The sequence below is a fragment of the Mustela putorius genome, unplaced genomic scaffold (assembly GCF_011764305.1).
Source record: "Mustela putorius furo isolate JIRA1106 unplaced genomic scaffold, ASM1176430v1.1 tig00537227_pilon_pilon_pilon, whole genome shotgun sequence".
NCBI classification, from domain to species: domain Eukaryota; kingdom Metazoa; phylum Chordata; class Mammalia; order Carnivora; family Mustelidae; genus Mustela; species Mustela putorius.
The window spans coordinates 29,458,185-29,474,387 of NW_025422368.1; the positions used below are offsets into that span (position 1 = coordinate 29,458,185).

General features: G+C 38.6%; 1 protein-coding gene across 12 annotated transcripts in view; it reads right to left on the reverse strand.

Annotated features, from left to right (window-relative positions):
• Nucleotides 1-201: 201 nt before the first annotated feature.
• PLEKHA5 (pleckstrin homology domain containing A5) overlaps nt 202-16,203 on the reverse strand; it is a 242,278-nt gene continuing 226,276 nt past the window's right edge. For all 12 annotated transcript variants that reach the window (XM_045073128.1, XM_045073127.1, XM_045073130.1 and 9 more), the window contains 7 exons: nt 14,602-14,720; nt 8,759-8,968; nt 7,711-7,851; nt 7,159-7,283; nt 5,081-5,226; nt 3,111-3,215; nt 202-1,066 (listed from right to left, as the gene is read on the reverse strand). In XM_045073128.1, coding sequence (XP_044929063.1) covers nt 3,121-3,215; nt 5,081-5,226; nt 7,159-7,283; nt 7,711-7,851; nt 8,759-8,968; nt 14,602-14,720 — 836 coding nt within the window. In that variant the 3' untranslated portion in view covers nt 202-1,066; nt 3,111-3,120. The remainder of the gene's footprint in view (nt 1,067-3,110; nt 3,216-5,080; nt 5,227-7,158; nt 7,284-7,710; nt 7,852-8,758; nt 8,969-14,601; nt 14,721-16,203) is intronic.

Sequence of the window (16,203 nt, forward strand, 5' to 3'; positions counted from 1 at the left end):
AGTCCCTTAAGTCTCAGACTTCCCATTTAATTCGATTAATTTTTTAAAGCTTCTTTTTTCTCAAGTAATCTCTACACTCAATGTGGGGCTCGAACCCACACCCCTGAGATCAAGAGTCACATGCTCTACTGACTGAGCCAGCCAGGCACCCCACAGACTTTCCACTTTAGATGGGAAGAGCAAAAATTCTAACACAAGTGATTTAAGAACATCAACATTTATTTAACATGATAAAAAAGAAATGAGATATGAACATTTGCATTTAAACAATAGTAAGTAGCCTTTAATACTTACATGTGCTCATTGTATAATATATACACAATGAACATAATTACATTTGTACACAAACTAAGTACTGGATTTGAAAACCTGCTTATTGCTGTACACATCTATCCCAATTGAAGTATAAGCCCAGTACTTCAAAATGCCTACATTTTAAATTGTATTTTTAAGAAAGAGTAAGCGGTAACATTTGTGTTTAAGCTGACAAGAGTGTGGCAGTAACTGCTGACATTGCAATCTGACTGAGAAATAATTATAGCAGAAAACAGGACGTACTTCACTTAGCAATAATAAAATGGCACATCTTAAATATATATATAAAATTTTTACAAATCAAGTGTGAAACAAAGCATTGCAGTAGCCAAAATGGGAAGGAAAAAAAGAAGGAAAACAAGCTTCACTGGAAATAATAACTAAATTTGTGTACTGAAAAAGCAAAAAGAAATAGAAATCCACCCAAACTTTAGAAACATCAAAATCTGGAAATCAGCAATTAAGTAAGCTCTGGCTGTAGACCGCACATTAAAAAAGCACCTTTACTTATGTGCTCTGAAATCATAGCAGCAAGCTGGTGTCAGAACAACCACCTTGAGATTATGGAGTGTACATATGAGCCATTAAAGCTGTTTGGAATAAACATTTTCCAGAAGTGATAAAATGATGCTCTGTGGCCAAAAGCATCAGAACTATGAATTTCATAGATTTAAAATATACTGTACAATATCTTCTCACATTGCTGAAGGTCCATGTCCTTAACTTTGAATGGTTTCAGAAGTCAGTATAGCTGAAAAATAAAGACAGGGAAAATTACTTTGACACCTGCAAAGCTAATGAGTGACCATTTCCTAAAGTAACTGAGGGTGATGTTTTATAACAATGGAACTGACGAGCATGGCCACGAAAATCCGAAGACATAATACAATGGAAGGACATTTTCTTGTCACTTCATAGGTTTAATTCACAAAGCAAGAATGTAATTAAGTAACACAATTCAGAATAAAAAAAAGTAGCCAAATTTGCGGCTGAATATCAACAGAATGAGCAAAGATTTGCATAACTTTGATAAAATATGTAATAATGTGTTAAGCTGCCCACAGAGCAGCGTCGTTTATGAACATTTCCCAAGTCCTGCCAGAACGACACAGTCAGCGAGATGATAAACACACAGCGAGAAGACATAAACAAATGCCGGTTTGAGGGCCACTAGCTGTTCACCATGGCTGCAGGCCAGAAGCCTAGAAAACAGCCGGCGATGACTGGACCCCATTCCAGTATGGAATGCCACTGGCTCTTAAGGGTGAAAGCAAAATGAAACAAAATCCAAGAATAACAAGTCAAGGAACCTGGAAATGTACTTGAGCTTTAACTGTACATACTCTTTACTGTCAGACGGCATTCTTGATTATCATTGGTCTGTGTACAAAGAATGGTAACCTGTTTATTGAACCAAAAGATAACGAGACTGGATTTTAATGTACACTTCTCCACTAAGATGGACAGAGGCCATCTATCAACTCTTTGCACAAGAGGAATCAAATAAGTATGCTGACTATTCCTATTCTGGTGTGATTCTGTCACCAGCGACAACTGTCACTTCAAGACATAGTAAGTTAAAAGTTTAAAGGCATGAGTGACAGAGGCGAGACATAGGTAAGACAGTAACAAACAGGTTGTTTGTAACTCTACAAAGGATGTCAGTCCTGCATAAATACCAAATGACAACCAACAAAGGCCTCTTCTAGGCTGTATGTAGACATAATCTCAAATAAAAGTTACAAATATGACAGAACAGACATAAATCCTTCTGGATGAACAAAAGGACGCAGGTTATAGTTGCTACAAAAAGGTATGAATGGAAGAAGACTCTAGAAAATAAGTACTGCTGGGTAAACTTAAGTCAATTTAGTATTTGTACTAATTGATCTTGAGTATCTAAAAGTCAAAGGACATGTTAGCAATAATGTTTGTAATATCTCTATGTATTTCTGCTGCTTATAATTGTTCAATAGAAACTGGTGTTAACCCTAAAGCATACAATATTACTAGGTCTGGTCGATGGTATAAAAAAATGCAGAAAAAAGCATAAACAGCTCCGTATCTCAGTTTTCTTGAAAAGTAAAAAAGTGTATATACCTGTAAGTACAAAACTGCAAGTAAAATTTAGCATTTGTCTATAAAATTGTTACAAGATCTAAGGAAATTATTCTCAATTCTTAAACTATGGCCTAAGGAACAATGTTCAAGTAAGGTTTCCTCTTTCCCCCTGCTCCCAACACAGCTTTTTTCAGTAGGGATCTTCCTTACTTAAAAAAATTAATTATTTAAAAAAATTTCTGATAGATGTTAATGATTTTGATATTCCATGTAGTTGGCCGAGCCACAAACACTTCTTTGTCCTTTAAAATAATTAACAGACTCCCACTGCGGGAGACATGCTGCACGAACCATAAAAAACATTACTTGAACAACTCATAATCGCTTCCACAAAACTCTCAGATCTGACTATGGAAAGGAATGCTATGTGGGAGCACAGCTGCAGAACACCATGAGGTTTCTCTTGGCACAGGCCATCCCCTCTTCGTTTGGCTGTTTTTATGCACGATGAAATCGGAGACACAGAAAATGCTGTCACGTAGCAAATCACTAGAAGGCCTGAGGCTGGAGATCTGACTTACTGCCCAAGGCTCAAATGCAGAGCCTCCTTGTTCTGCCAATGATCCCTAACACACAGTCCAGAATTAATCTGTTTTTGTTCACCGAACCGAGTGAATAAAACTCAAGTTAAAAACTCTGAAGTTCAAGCACAAATGCAAAAGGAACTGACGTACTTTTCTGAGACTACACACACATGAAATGGGATCCTTCCGTGAGCCGCGGCTGAGTGGCTGCAACGGGCGATGCTGAGGGCTCAGGAGATGTGGACGGACTTTTCGCTAAAACACACGGAGAGAATGCGAGAAGATAAACATCTTTAGGACACATCTGCAGAAGGAAATCCTGATGTTGTGATCCCATAAAATACGAACATTTCAGGAAGGAATTAAAGTTCTCTCTGGGTTCTGCTATTTTCTAAACTGACAACTGATTATTTAGCACAAAATATCTCTTGAAGACGATTTAAGAATTCTTCTTCCTCCTATACCTTAAACACTGCATACAATGTTATATGCCAATTATACCTCAACAAAATTGGAAAAGAAAATTCTTGTTGTCATCTACCCCCTTTTTCTGGCTTTGAGGTTAATTTTTAGGTGTCCATCTATGAATCACTCCTGGTGGGTCTCACTTTTTAAAAAAGTAATTAATTATTTTTTAAAAAAGTAAGTATGCCTAACATGGGGCCTGAACTCACAACCCTTAGATCGAGAGTCCTATGTTCTACCAACTGAGCCAGCCAGGCGATCTTGGGTCTCACTTTTAAAGGCCTTTATAGTTCATGCAGCTAAATACCATCAACAGTTTAAATGTTGTGATGTTAATACTCCACACACTTTATGCAGATACGGCCAAAACAGAAACAAAGTGGTCAGTGACAATTAAAAAAAAAAAAAAGTGACAATTTCCATGTATAATGCCTTATAAATGATAGCGGCAAAAGACAGGACAGTGCTTTCTATCTGTTACAAGGAAACATGACTTATCACATAGATCTGCATGATATATATATATATATATATATATATAAAATAGAGAATACTGCCAGAATCCCACGTCCTTCCTAAGAACAGTCCCAAATAACTTGAATTTCACTGTATTTGCCCTTCAGAATGATGAGGAGGAGGGCGAAAGGAAGGAGGATTATTATTATTTTTAAAAGATTTTATTTATTTAAGAGACAGCAAAGAGAGAGAGCATGCATGAGCAGGGGGAGAAGCAGGCTCCCTGCTGAATGGGGATCCTGAGTGGGGCTCCATCCCAGGACCCTGGGGTCATGACCTGAACCGAAGGCAGACGCCTAACTGATTGAGCCACCCAGGGCCCCGGATGGAGGATTATGAAGAACGGTTTTGGCTTATGGACTATGAGAAGCAATGTGGATAATATGCACTGGCTGTATGATTCCCCATATTTGGCATCCCTTGCCAAATATCAAAAAGGAAAAAAAAAATCAAATCTGTAAAAACAAACAAACAAACAAACAAACAAAATCCCTGAAAGTAACACAGACATTTTTATTATTTTATTTTTTAATTGATTATTGTTTTTAGAGAGGGCGGGGGGCTGAGAGGAGGGGCAGACAGAGAAGGAGAATCTTAAGCCGGCTCCATAGCCAGCGTGGAGCCTGACAGGAGGCTCCGATTCACAACCCTTGATCTCACAACCCTGAGATCATGATCAAGGGTCAGTTGTTAACTAATTGAGCCACCCAGGAGCCCTACCTTCTGACGTGCTATGGATCCTGATCTTCTCTCAAAGAAAAACCCAGATGTGGATTACAGCATCAGCTAAACAAACCCATTCCACTTGTTTAGGTATTAAATCTTCTACAGTTCCCAAAGTGGTAGGTTTGTGACTATTCTGAGAATCCAGCCTCAGAGAAACAGGTATGTTTTCCAAGTTCTGGAACATCTTAGTAGAAAAAATTTATGGTATATGAGTTAAGGTTAAGATGAAGAGAGAGTGAGAAAGAGAGAAGGAAGTGATCCCCAAGCCAGGACAGACTGTGGATCTAGGCTGAAGTCCACTTTCCATCCTTCCCAGTAACATCTTTCCTGAAGGGGAACGTGGAGAGGTGAAAATAAATTCAGAGGTTCAGAGGGCACCCCAGTGAGAAAAGCATGAAATGTGTAGTATCTACCTGCCATCGTTTGATTTCCTCTAGAAGCCTCAGGAGTTTGTTCGTAAGAAGCAACAGTTTCCTTCTGCTCATGAATATTGTCCTTTATATTTTCTTCAGGATGACTTTCTGTTTTATGATTTGTGATCTGCATCTCATCCTGAGGGCTATGGAAATAGATTGGAATTTTAAAATCTGGTATTAACAGACTACAATAAAATTTTTTTCTTCCAATTTGTCATTATGAAAATGTTTGACCACATACAAAAGATGCCCCCATTTATAATTAGTAACTGCTAACATTTTGCTTGTAATGAATCGCTTTTCTTCTCCCTAATAGAAATCTTTAAACATAAAAAAATGAGAGCAAATGATACATGAAGCCCGTGCACTCAGGTAATCCGTATTTTACCAATATTGTTTCACCTAACTCCCAGTCTCCCACTCCCCAAATTATTAGCAGATTCCAGACATACCATCTGATCTGTAAACATTTCAGTTTGTATTTATAATAGCTTAATGTCATCAAATATCCAGTCAGTGCTCAAATTTTCTTGATTGCCTCAGAACAGCATTTTAGAGTTATTGGTTTCAAGCAGATCTGAAGTCTGTGTATTGTATTTGCCTGACAAGTCTCTTAAAGTTAACTTTACTCTAAAATATCCCACCCCACACATCCTTTTTATTCTTTGCCACTTATGTGAAACAACTTGGTTTCTCCATCCTACAGAGTTTACCACATTCGGTATTTTGCTGATTATATTCTTCTTATTTTTAATAACCTGAAAAGGATGCTGAGGGCATGATCAGATTAAGGATTTTTGGGGAAAGGTAATTATTTCATTAGGTGGGGTTCGTGCACTATTGCACGAACAGGTTGTTTTTTTCTGTGAAATTAAAAAAGATCAGTGAGTTCAAGGTTTCTGGATTTACTTATTATAAACTGCCCTGCCAGACTGTCTGCTTTTCTGGCCATGGAGGAATATTATTCAAATCCTTTATTTCTTTAGGGTTAGCAAAACAGTGATATTCGAAGTCTTTTATTTCTTATTAAATGAAATTCTTCTGTAACGAAAAATATCGCCTCAAAAACTTTCTGGTTGCAGTTTATTTGGGAAAGGCAAGATAAACACTTGATTCTCTCCCTTTATGTACCAGGTTTAGGAATAAGAAGCCAATTCCTTAGCATTGTCCAAAGTGGCCAACAAACTATTTTTGTTGTTGTTGTTGGGTCATGAAACTCACAGATTTTTAACATACTAGATGAGTTTTAATCTATACCTATTAACAAAACAGCAGGTTTTCCTCTTGTCAGTGATTGCTAAAAGTTTTTCAAACTCAATCTTGTTATTCATTGAAGAAATAAAGTCATTCTGAAAAATGTTAAATCCCAGCAATTCTCTTTCCAGCTCTGGTAATTTTTCCAATGAAGGGTGAGACCGAGGACATACACATAAGAAAGCCAGTTAAGAAGCACAGCTAAAAAATAGACAGCCGATCACAGTGGCTTTTGGAACACACCCCAACACCTTGGATTTCTGATCAGTGTCTATTCGATCCATTATGCAGCCAGTGCTGAGGGCCTGACTTTGACACAGCACATGCATGTTTTGGTAGGTTTTTTAAAGGTCCTTACCAAATTCCTAGGTGCTAATAAGCATAGTGGTTAAGTGCTATACCTGTGTTTTCTTTCCTTTCTTTTCTTTTTTTTTTTTAAGATTTTTATTTATTTATTTGACAGACGGAGATCACAAGTAGGCAGAGAGGCAGGCAGAGAGAGAGAGGAGGAAGCAGGCTCCCTGCTGAGCAGAGAGCCCGATGTGGGACTCAATCCCAGGACCCTGGGATCATGACCTGAGCAGAAGGCAGAGGCTTTAACCCACTGAGCCACCCAGGTGCCCTATTTAATCATCATAACACATTTGTGATACAGATACTATTATTACCCCAGTTTTACAGGTAAGGAACCTGCAGTTTAGGGAAGTTATGTAAGTCGCTCAAGTTGCTAAGCTGGGACAGGAATCCAGACTTTCTGACGCCATCCTTAAGTGTTATACCTTTTTGGGACCGATTCCTTCATCACTTTCCCTAATCATTACCTGTATGGAACATCCTCAGACATTTTCTCCTTGTTTCCCTCTTTATCCATCACTTCCTCTGAACTTACTCCATTTGGTTCAGGTTTGAAAAGGGTTTTGGAAAAAATGTCCTCAGTTTTTTTAAACTACAGAGTAAGAAGAAAAATGATTAAAAAATAAAAGTTTGTTAAAAAAATGATACCCGGTCAAATAGTTACTGAAATACATCTTTAGATTCAAGTATATGAAAAATATTAACATTCTTAGTACGAGATACAAAAAGTTATTTGCCTGGAGGGATGATACACATTGCTAATAGCCAGCAGCTCTGGGATATAAGATTCTTTAATTGGGGTTAACAGTAATTTATTCTAGCCTTGATTATGTTTTAAATGTCCAATTAACCCATTTTTTGATGTGCTGAATACATCACTCAGGTTAAACAAAACGTATCATTTCACTTAGACTCATGGTCTCTGTGATGAAATGAAACAATTATTTTCAACCTTATTCCTTGATCTAATCTTCAAAAATCTACCCCGTGGAATAACTGTTCTAAAATAATCTCTCTACCTCTTTGCTGAAATCCGTATTTTGAGGTTCAGCTTCTTTTAGTCGAACAATTTCTGCTGCAGGAGTTTCATGGTTTGGCTTCACATCATTTTCTCTAATGACCGTATCCAATTCTTTAACGTTATCATCCCTTCTTCGAGTCTGTCCAAAAGAAATTTGGCAGAGATTCATACTATGAAGTCATGTACAGTTTTTAGATAGCACCTGTTAATTTTGAAAAAGGCTGATCCTCACTCACAAGAAGATTTCTTTATGAAAACCAACGGAGGGAAAAAATATACATATCAGTATTCCACACATTTTTTTTCATCATCTCTTTTAAGCATCCATTTTGTAAGTTGGAGAATGTGTAATTATTCAACTGTTAATCTGCTGGGTCTTTAGTAGCAATGCCTACCAGCTCTTGATCAGATGGAAAGGGGATTTCCAGGAGGACAGAAAGACACTTTTAGCTGATGCATGCTTGCTAACACAAACAGACCAGACTGAAGCTACTGAAAAAGTTTCCCATGTCTTTTATCTCTGTACTGATGAATCAGGGTAACAAACAAATCCTAAGAAATGGAATGGCGTCATTTTACAAGGTGGGGTTGGAATGTGATGAATAGTAGACTTAGGACTTTTATTTAGAAGTTCTCTCCCGCTACAATTTAGGTCATGTTAAATTAGGACAGAGAGTAATATAGATTTTATTGGAGGGGGAACTGGGGACTATCTTGGCATTTCACATTTGTGGAAAGTACTTTTATCTTCTTAGTATCTCTATGAAGTAAATGGGATGGGCTGTATTGTCATCTGATTTACAGCAGAGAAGAGGGAGTCCACAACTGGTAGGAGGTCATCCAACAAGTACGAGAGCTCTGATTTTTTGAACTCAGGGCTATTTCCATTTTACTAAGCTGTCTTAGCTTATTTTTATGGGAATTAAGTAATATAAAATAAGCATACTGTAGACATTTTTGAAAACCCATCAATCATGTAAATCCATTATCCTGATTCAAGTGGTATTAGATTTACACAGAAGAATGATTAAATGCAATAGATCTACCTGGGTAATCCTGAATAGATTATCCCTTAAACCTGAAGGACTCTGTAAGGGTGACTGGTCTAAAGCACCAATAACATTTAATCCTTTTTTCTTTTCCCTCAAGCATGCTTGCTGATGTCTCCTTATTCTTTCCATTTGCTCTTCCACAGTCATCCTCGGTCGGGTACTTTCCGCCAAACAGAGTTGTTCCACTGCACTTCTCGGCCGTTCCTTTAAATTAAAAATAGACATAGGAATACAGGAATGTAGAATAAATTTTGAAAAGTACATTGGAATAAAAAATGTTCTAAAATGCATTTATTTTCTTCTCAAAGTTGAAAGTGCAAACTGTTTTATCCTTCAGGAGTAACTGGTGATGTGTGGTCATTGTAAGAGGAAACTATAAAACTCAAACTAGGAAGGGGTACAGCTTCTAAATATGAGAGATTTACTTTATTTTAAAAAAATTTCTCGGGGGCGCCTGGGTGGCTCAGTGGGTTAAGCCGCTGCCTTCGGCTCAGGTCATGATCTCAGGGTCCTGGGATCGAGTCCCGCATCGGGCTCTCTGCTCAGCAGGGAGCCTGCTTCCTCCTCTCTCTCTGCCTGCCTCTCTGCCTACTTGTGTTCTGTCAAATAAAAAAAAAAAAAAAAAAAAAAAAAAATCTTAAAAAAAAAAAAAAAAAAAAAATTTCTCGGGGTGCCTGGGTGGCTCAGTGGGTTAAAGCCTCTACTTTCGGCTCAGGTCATGATCCCAGGGTCCTGGGATCGAGCCCCACGTCGGGCTCTCTGCTCGGCAGGGAGCCTGCTTCCTCCTCTCTCTCTCTGCCTGCCTCTCTGCCTACTTGTGATCTCTGTCTGTCAAATAAATAAATAAAATCTTAAAAAAAAAAAAATTCTCAAGATTTTATCTTTAAGTAATCTCTATACCCAACATGGTGACTGAACTTTAAACCCTGAGATCAAGAATCACATGCTCTACCAACTAGACAGCCAGGCGTCCCAGAGATTTATTTTAATGAAAATGTGATGTTTTAAATCACACATTTACTGTGAGAAGAGTTGTACAGAAAAATCCTTAGTTTACGATCAATAACAGAACTATAAAAATACTATTTTCCATAAATCAGATGGTTTTATTTGGATACTATATATATACACATACGTGTGTGTGTGTGTGTATATATATATATATATATATATATATATATATATATATGACTCATTTTTATGGTTTACTGAAGGGTTTAAAAATATTTGTCGGGGGCGCCTGGGTGGCTCAGTGGGTTAAGGCCTCTGCCTTCGGCTCAGGTCATGATCCCAGGGTCCTGGAATTGAGCCCCTCATCCGGCTGTCTGCTCCACAGGGAGCCTGCTTCCTTTCCTCTCTCTCTGCCTGCCTCTCTGCCTACTTGTGATCTCTGTCTGTCAAATAAATAAATAAAATCTTAAAAAAAAAAAATTTGTCACATTAAATAACCAATCATTATTACTTTCTTATTAAAGATGTAAAACAATATTGGTATAAAATGTCAAATAAGAACTTTATTGTGTTAGCCATAAGCAAATTTTAGCTTATTTTACATGATAGAACATTTAAATATTAAACATATGCTAGAACCTATGGCATAGAATCCATAGGTTTATGTCTCTAGTCTAAGTTGGTGAGGATTGACCATGAGACACTGGTGAGGTTGCTTGCTCTCGAAAAAACCCAGGGTGGAGGTAAGCAGTTTGTCAGCAAACCCTCTAAGATCTTTTCTCTCTCTCCTGCAATCTAAAAAATGCTTGCAGGGCATGAGCTATAGCACTAGAACCATTTTCTCTTTCTTTTTTTCTTTCTTTTTAGAAGATTTTATTTATTTGAGAGAGAGAGAGAGAGAGAGAGAGCACAAGCAGGGGGGAGGGGTAGAGGGAGAAGCTGACTTCCCACTGAGCAAGGAGCCCCACACAGAGCTTGATCTCAGGACCCTGATCATAACCTGAGCAGAACAGATGCTTAGCCAACTGAGCCACCCCAGGCGTCCCAACTAGAGCCATTTTCAATTGTATAAAATAAATATCTTTTTTATTTTTTAAAATTAATTTAATGAATTTATTTGACAATGAGAGAGAGAGGCAGAGAGAAGGGGAATACAAGAAAGGGCAGAGGGAGAGGGAGAAGCAGTCTCTCTGCTGAGCAGGGAGCCTGATGAGCCGAACGCTTAAGGACTAAGCCATTCAGGTGCCCCTAGGATAAATATCCTAAAGAGTTCAAGTAAAAACTAAAAGGAAGAGGAAAAATGAAAAGCCTTAATGTGTTTAAGCAAAAGCCACATTTGCTTTGGAAAACAAAACATCAAACAAACCAAAAAAACCATTTAAAAAAAAAAAGCAAATTTTAAATACAGACTGGGAATTAGCTACTACAGCATCCCTTTCCTTTTATTTTGGATTTCATTAAGTTTCTTTTTTTATTTTATTTTTTTTAAAGATTTTATTTATTTATTTGTCAGAGAGAGAGAGAGTGAGAGCGAGCACAGGCAGACAGAGTGGAAGGCAGAGGCAGAGAGAGAAGCAGGCTCCCTGTGGAGCAAGGAGCCCGATGTGGGACTCGATCCCAGGACGCTGGGATCATGACCTGAGCCGAAGGCAGCTGCTTAACCAACTGAGCCACCCAGGCGTCCCTTCATTAAGTTTCTTATTTTATCCTTTTATTTTTAGTTACTACAAACAAGCAGACTTCCTCGCTTTTTCACATTTATGCAAAAATGCTGTGACACTGAAGCTTCCTTTTTTCACGTTGTTATATTGAAAAAAATTTACTGTTTCTAAATGCCAAATATTGTCATTTTCCATAAAGAAATCTTAAAAAAACCTGACATACTCATTTTTCATACTTATGGAACTTGTCTGTTATAGTCCAAGTATTTTAATCTGGCACTGACTTTGTTTATAAAGGTCCTTTCTTTACCAATGTTATGTAACTGTAGTATTCCGTACTTTTCTCACCTGTCTTTGTTTATGTAGAAGTTTTTCTTCTACTATTTAAGATAGTTATGTACTAAAAAAAAGATAGTTATAGCATATAAATCTACTAATATCTTTCTTATCTCAACACACATTTTAATTTTTTCAATATAAGCTCCACACCCAATATGGGGCTTGAACTGACAACTTCAAGATCAAGATTTGCATTTTCGGACGCCTGGGTGGCTCAGTGGGTTAAGCCTCTACCTTTGGCTCAGGTCATGATCTCAGGATCCTGAGATCACGTCCCGAGTTGGGATCTCTCCTGGGCGGGGAGCCTGTTCCTCCTTTCTCTCTCTCTGCCTGCCTCTCTGCCTACTTGTGATCTTTCTCTGTCAAATAAATAAGTAAAATCTTAAAAAAAAAAAAAAAAAAGAGTTGCATTTTCTACTAACCGAACCAGCCAGGCATCCCTCAATAAGCACTTTTATTTTAAATTTTATTATTACTATTTTTAAAGATTTTTTTTATTTATTTGTCAGGGATAGAGGGAGAGAGAGCGAGCAAGCACAGGCAGAGAGGCAGGCAGAGGCAGAGAGAGAAGCAGGCTCCCTGCTGAGCAAGGAGCCCGATGTGGGACTTGATCCCAGGACTCCTGGATCATGACCTTAGCCAAAGGCAGCCGCTTAACTAACTGAACCACCCAGGCGTCCCTAAAGGTTTTGTTTTTAAGTAATCTCTATACCCAACATGGGGCTTGAACTCACAGCCCTGAGATCAGGAGTTGCGTTCTCTACCGACTTGAGCCAGCTGGGTGCCCTTTTCGACATGCACTTTAAAAAAAAAAAGTTTATTTATTTATTTGACAGAGAGAGACACAGTGAGAGAGGGAATACAAGCAGGGGAAGTGGGAGAGAGAAGCAGGCTTCCCACCAAGCAGGGAGCCTGATGCGGGGCTTGATCCCAGGACCATGGGATCATGACCTGAGCTGAAGGAAGACACTTAACGACTGAGCCACAGGTGCCTCATGACATGCATTTCAAAAATCCTTTACTGTTAATTTATTTTAGCATTACAATTTCCAAAGAAAATACCATTTCAATCTGTCAAAAAATGCCTAACTATGAACAAATAATACTATTATAAAACCATGACCACTAATGGTAATAATGATGTATAGAAATTCATTAATTTTTATTCTATAATAATTATCTTTCTAGGTCTTCATGCTAGTTAAAATATTGTATTTCTTGTATGTAAATTTGTCAGATGTTTTGGGCATACTTTGTAGCTGTACTTTAATATCTTCCATGAATAACCATAAATCTTATCATTTGTAGTACTTTCCATTCTTACAACTTCAAAGTACCAAATTACCTTGTACCAAGTAAGTAGAGAATTTATAAAGATGAACGTAAAAGTTTTGGGGCACCTGGGTGGCTCACTTGGTTGAGCATGTGGCTCTTGATTTCGGCTTGTCATGATCTCAGAGATCACCCCATGTTGGACTCTGCACTCAGCCTAGAGTCTGCTTGAGACTCTGTCCCTCTGCCTCTGCCCCACCCAGGCTCGTGCTCTCTAAGATAAATAAAGAAATATATCTTTTTTTTTTTTTAAATTTTATTTACTTACTTGACAGAGAGATCCCAAGCAGGCAGAGAGGCAAGCAGAGGTGGGGGGGGGGAAGCAGGCTCCCCACTGAGCAGAGAGCCAGACGAGGGGCTTGATCCCAGGACCCTGAGATCATGACCTGAGCTGAAGGCAGAGGCTTAACCCACTGAGCCACCCAGGCACTGAAGAAATAAAATCTTAAAAAAAAATTTCTAGGGTGTCTGGGTGGCTCAGTTGGTTAAGGGTCTGCCTTTGGCTCAAGTAATGATCCCAGGATCCTGGGACTGAGCCCTGCATTGGGCTCCCTGCTCAGCAGAGAGCCTGCTTCTCTCTCTCCCTCTGCCCGTCCCCCCCGCCCTCCAGCCCCACTTCGGCTTTATGCTATCTCTCAAAAAAAAAAAAAAAAAAAAAAAACCAACCAAACCAAACCAAAACAAAAACCCAAAACAAGGGGCGCCTGGGTGGCTCAGTCGGTTGGGCCACCACTGCCTTTGGCTTGGTCGTGGTCCTGGGATTGAGTCTCGTATTGGACTTCCCCTGCTCTTCAGGGAGCCTGCTTCTTCCTCTCTCTCTCCCTCTGCTTGTGATCTCTCTCCCTCTCCATCAAATAAATAAACACAATCTTAAAGAAATCTTATAATAAATAAATAAATAAATAAATAAATAAAATCTTAAAAAACAAAACAAGACACCACTTAAAAAAATTCTTTTGCATCCTAAATTCCTAAGACTACCTGGTGAAAAGGAGTTAAATACCCTGATAATCTTTTCCAAATGACCAAGATTAGACTGGTTTACAGCAGACTGAATTCAGTGGCTCTCAGATGAATATGTGAAATATGGAATTTATTTCCCAATCTCCATTCAATTCTCCAATCTCAATTCACATTTCTCAGTTGGCAGGGAACCGGCCAACTCCAAATCTACCACAGCTAAAAGGCCCTCTAAACTCAGGGTAGCTTGGAAATCCATTTCCTTGGCTGACTAAAGGACATGTCTATCAGTCTCATCAAAGAAACTCTTAGAGGTGTCAAGAGATGTAATAAAAGGCAGCTATATGAGAACAGATTCCACAAACCGTGGACCTCATGTCAAGGCTGATCAAGACAAACCTAGATTAGGTACTGAGTAGGTCAAATCCCCTAGGTGCTTATTTCCTGAATGTACTTAAAAGAAAAAAAATTAAGACTAGTTTTTCTTAGAGTATGTAAAAAAAATTTTGGTGGAACACTAAAAAGGAAATTATGTGTGAGAAAGCAATATATAGGCTTAAGAATTCTTCTAGAAATTAACTTCTAGTTAAATACCGTTCTTGAATCCATCATCTTCTTAGTTTTCCTTAAGGTTACATAGGAGGCTATTGTCGAAGATTCAGGTGTTGGTGATTTTGTTCTGGGAGGAACTACTCCAACAGGAAAGTGGGAACCTAAAAATTAAAATAGTAGTAAGTTCTACAAAACATCTCTTACACAACATAACACTTTGTTCTGACATACTCAATTTCTGAAGCTTTTATTTTATTTATTTTATTTTTAAGTAGGTCCCATGCCTAGCGTGGAGCCCAGAGCAGGGCTTGAGCTCCCAACCTTGAGATCAACACCTGAGCAGAGATCAAGAGCTGGATGCTTAACCAACTGAGCCACCCAGCCATCCCTCTGAGGCTTTTAAAATCAAAAGGCAAATTTACTGGAGTGCCTGGGTGGCTCAGTTAAGCATCCAACTCCTGATTTCTCCTCAGTCATGATCTCAGTATCATGAGCTCCGTGCTGCCCAAGATTCTCCCTCTTCCTCTGCAATTCCTCCCCCCTGTTAAGTGTGCGCATGCTCTCTCGCCCTCTCACAGAAAAGAGGGCAAATTTATTTTCATTTGTTTATTTTTTAAAAGATTTTATTTCTAAGTAATCTCTATACCCAGTGGGGCTTGAACTTACAACCCTGAGATCAAGAGTCCACATACTCTACTGACTGAGTCAGCTAGGGGCTTTATAGAGCAAATTTATTGTTTGAGAAGAGCCAGAGAAACTGTAGTAGCCTTCCATTAATGTACTCTGCCTAAAGTTCTACAGACGAAAAGATGACTTCAAAAATTGTGATTATGAAACTAGGAACACACAAGGGATCATATATCCTCACAACAACCTTCTGAAGGAAAGATGAAGGAAGTCCAGTATCTGCATTAATGTCCTCCTCAGTCCGGAGAGCTCAAGCAGCAGCATGGCTGGAGTTTCCCAGTTAGACTTCTTTCCACTCACAACATTTTCAGAGACTGAAAAGACCTTAATCCTCTCATATATTAAAGATCAGGAAAGACACGGCCCAGAAAGGTTAAGTGATTGACCTAAATGTCCTTAATTTCCATGCGGTCTCTTTTCAGTCACACTGCAGTGTCTCAATAAAGAGTCCACTAGGGGTGCCTGGGTAGCTCAGTGGGTTAAAGCTTCAGCCTTCAGCTCAGGTCATGATCCCGGGGTCCTGAGATCGAGCCCCGCATTGGGCTCTCTGCTCCTCAGGGAGCCTGCTCCCCACTCCCCTTTCTCTGCCTGCCTTTCAGCCTCCTTGTGATCTCTGTCTGTCAAATAAATAAATAAATAAATCTTTAAAAAAAAAAAAGTCCACTAACAAACCTTATCAATAGTTACCTATAGGTAACTATATCACTATATATATAACTGTTAACTATAACTATGTATCACTGCTATTTCTCTTTTATAAATTTTAAAAATTTCTAAAATGAACACATACCACAGAAAATAAAACACATAACACAAAATCATTAACAACAAAAATAAAAGCTAAAAATAAGTTAACATATAAAATGTATGCATTTGGGGCGCCTGGGTGGCTCAGTCGTTAAGCATCTGCCTTCAGCTGAGGTCATGATCCTGGGGTCCTAGGATCAAGACCTGCAT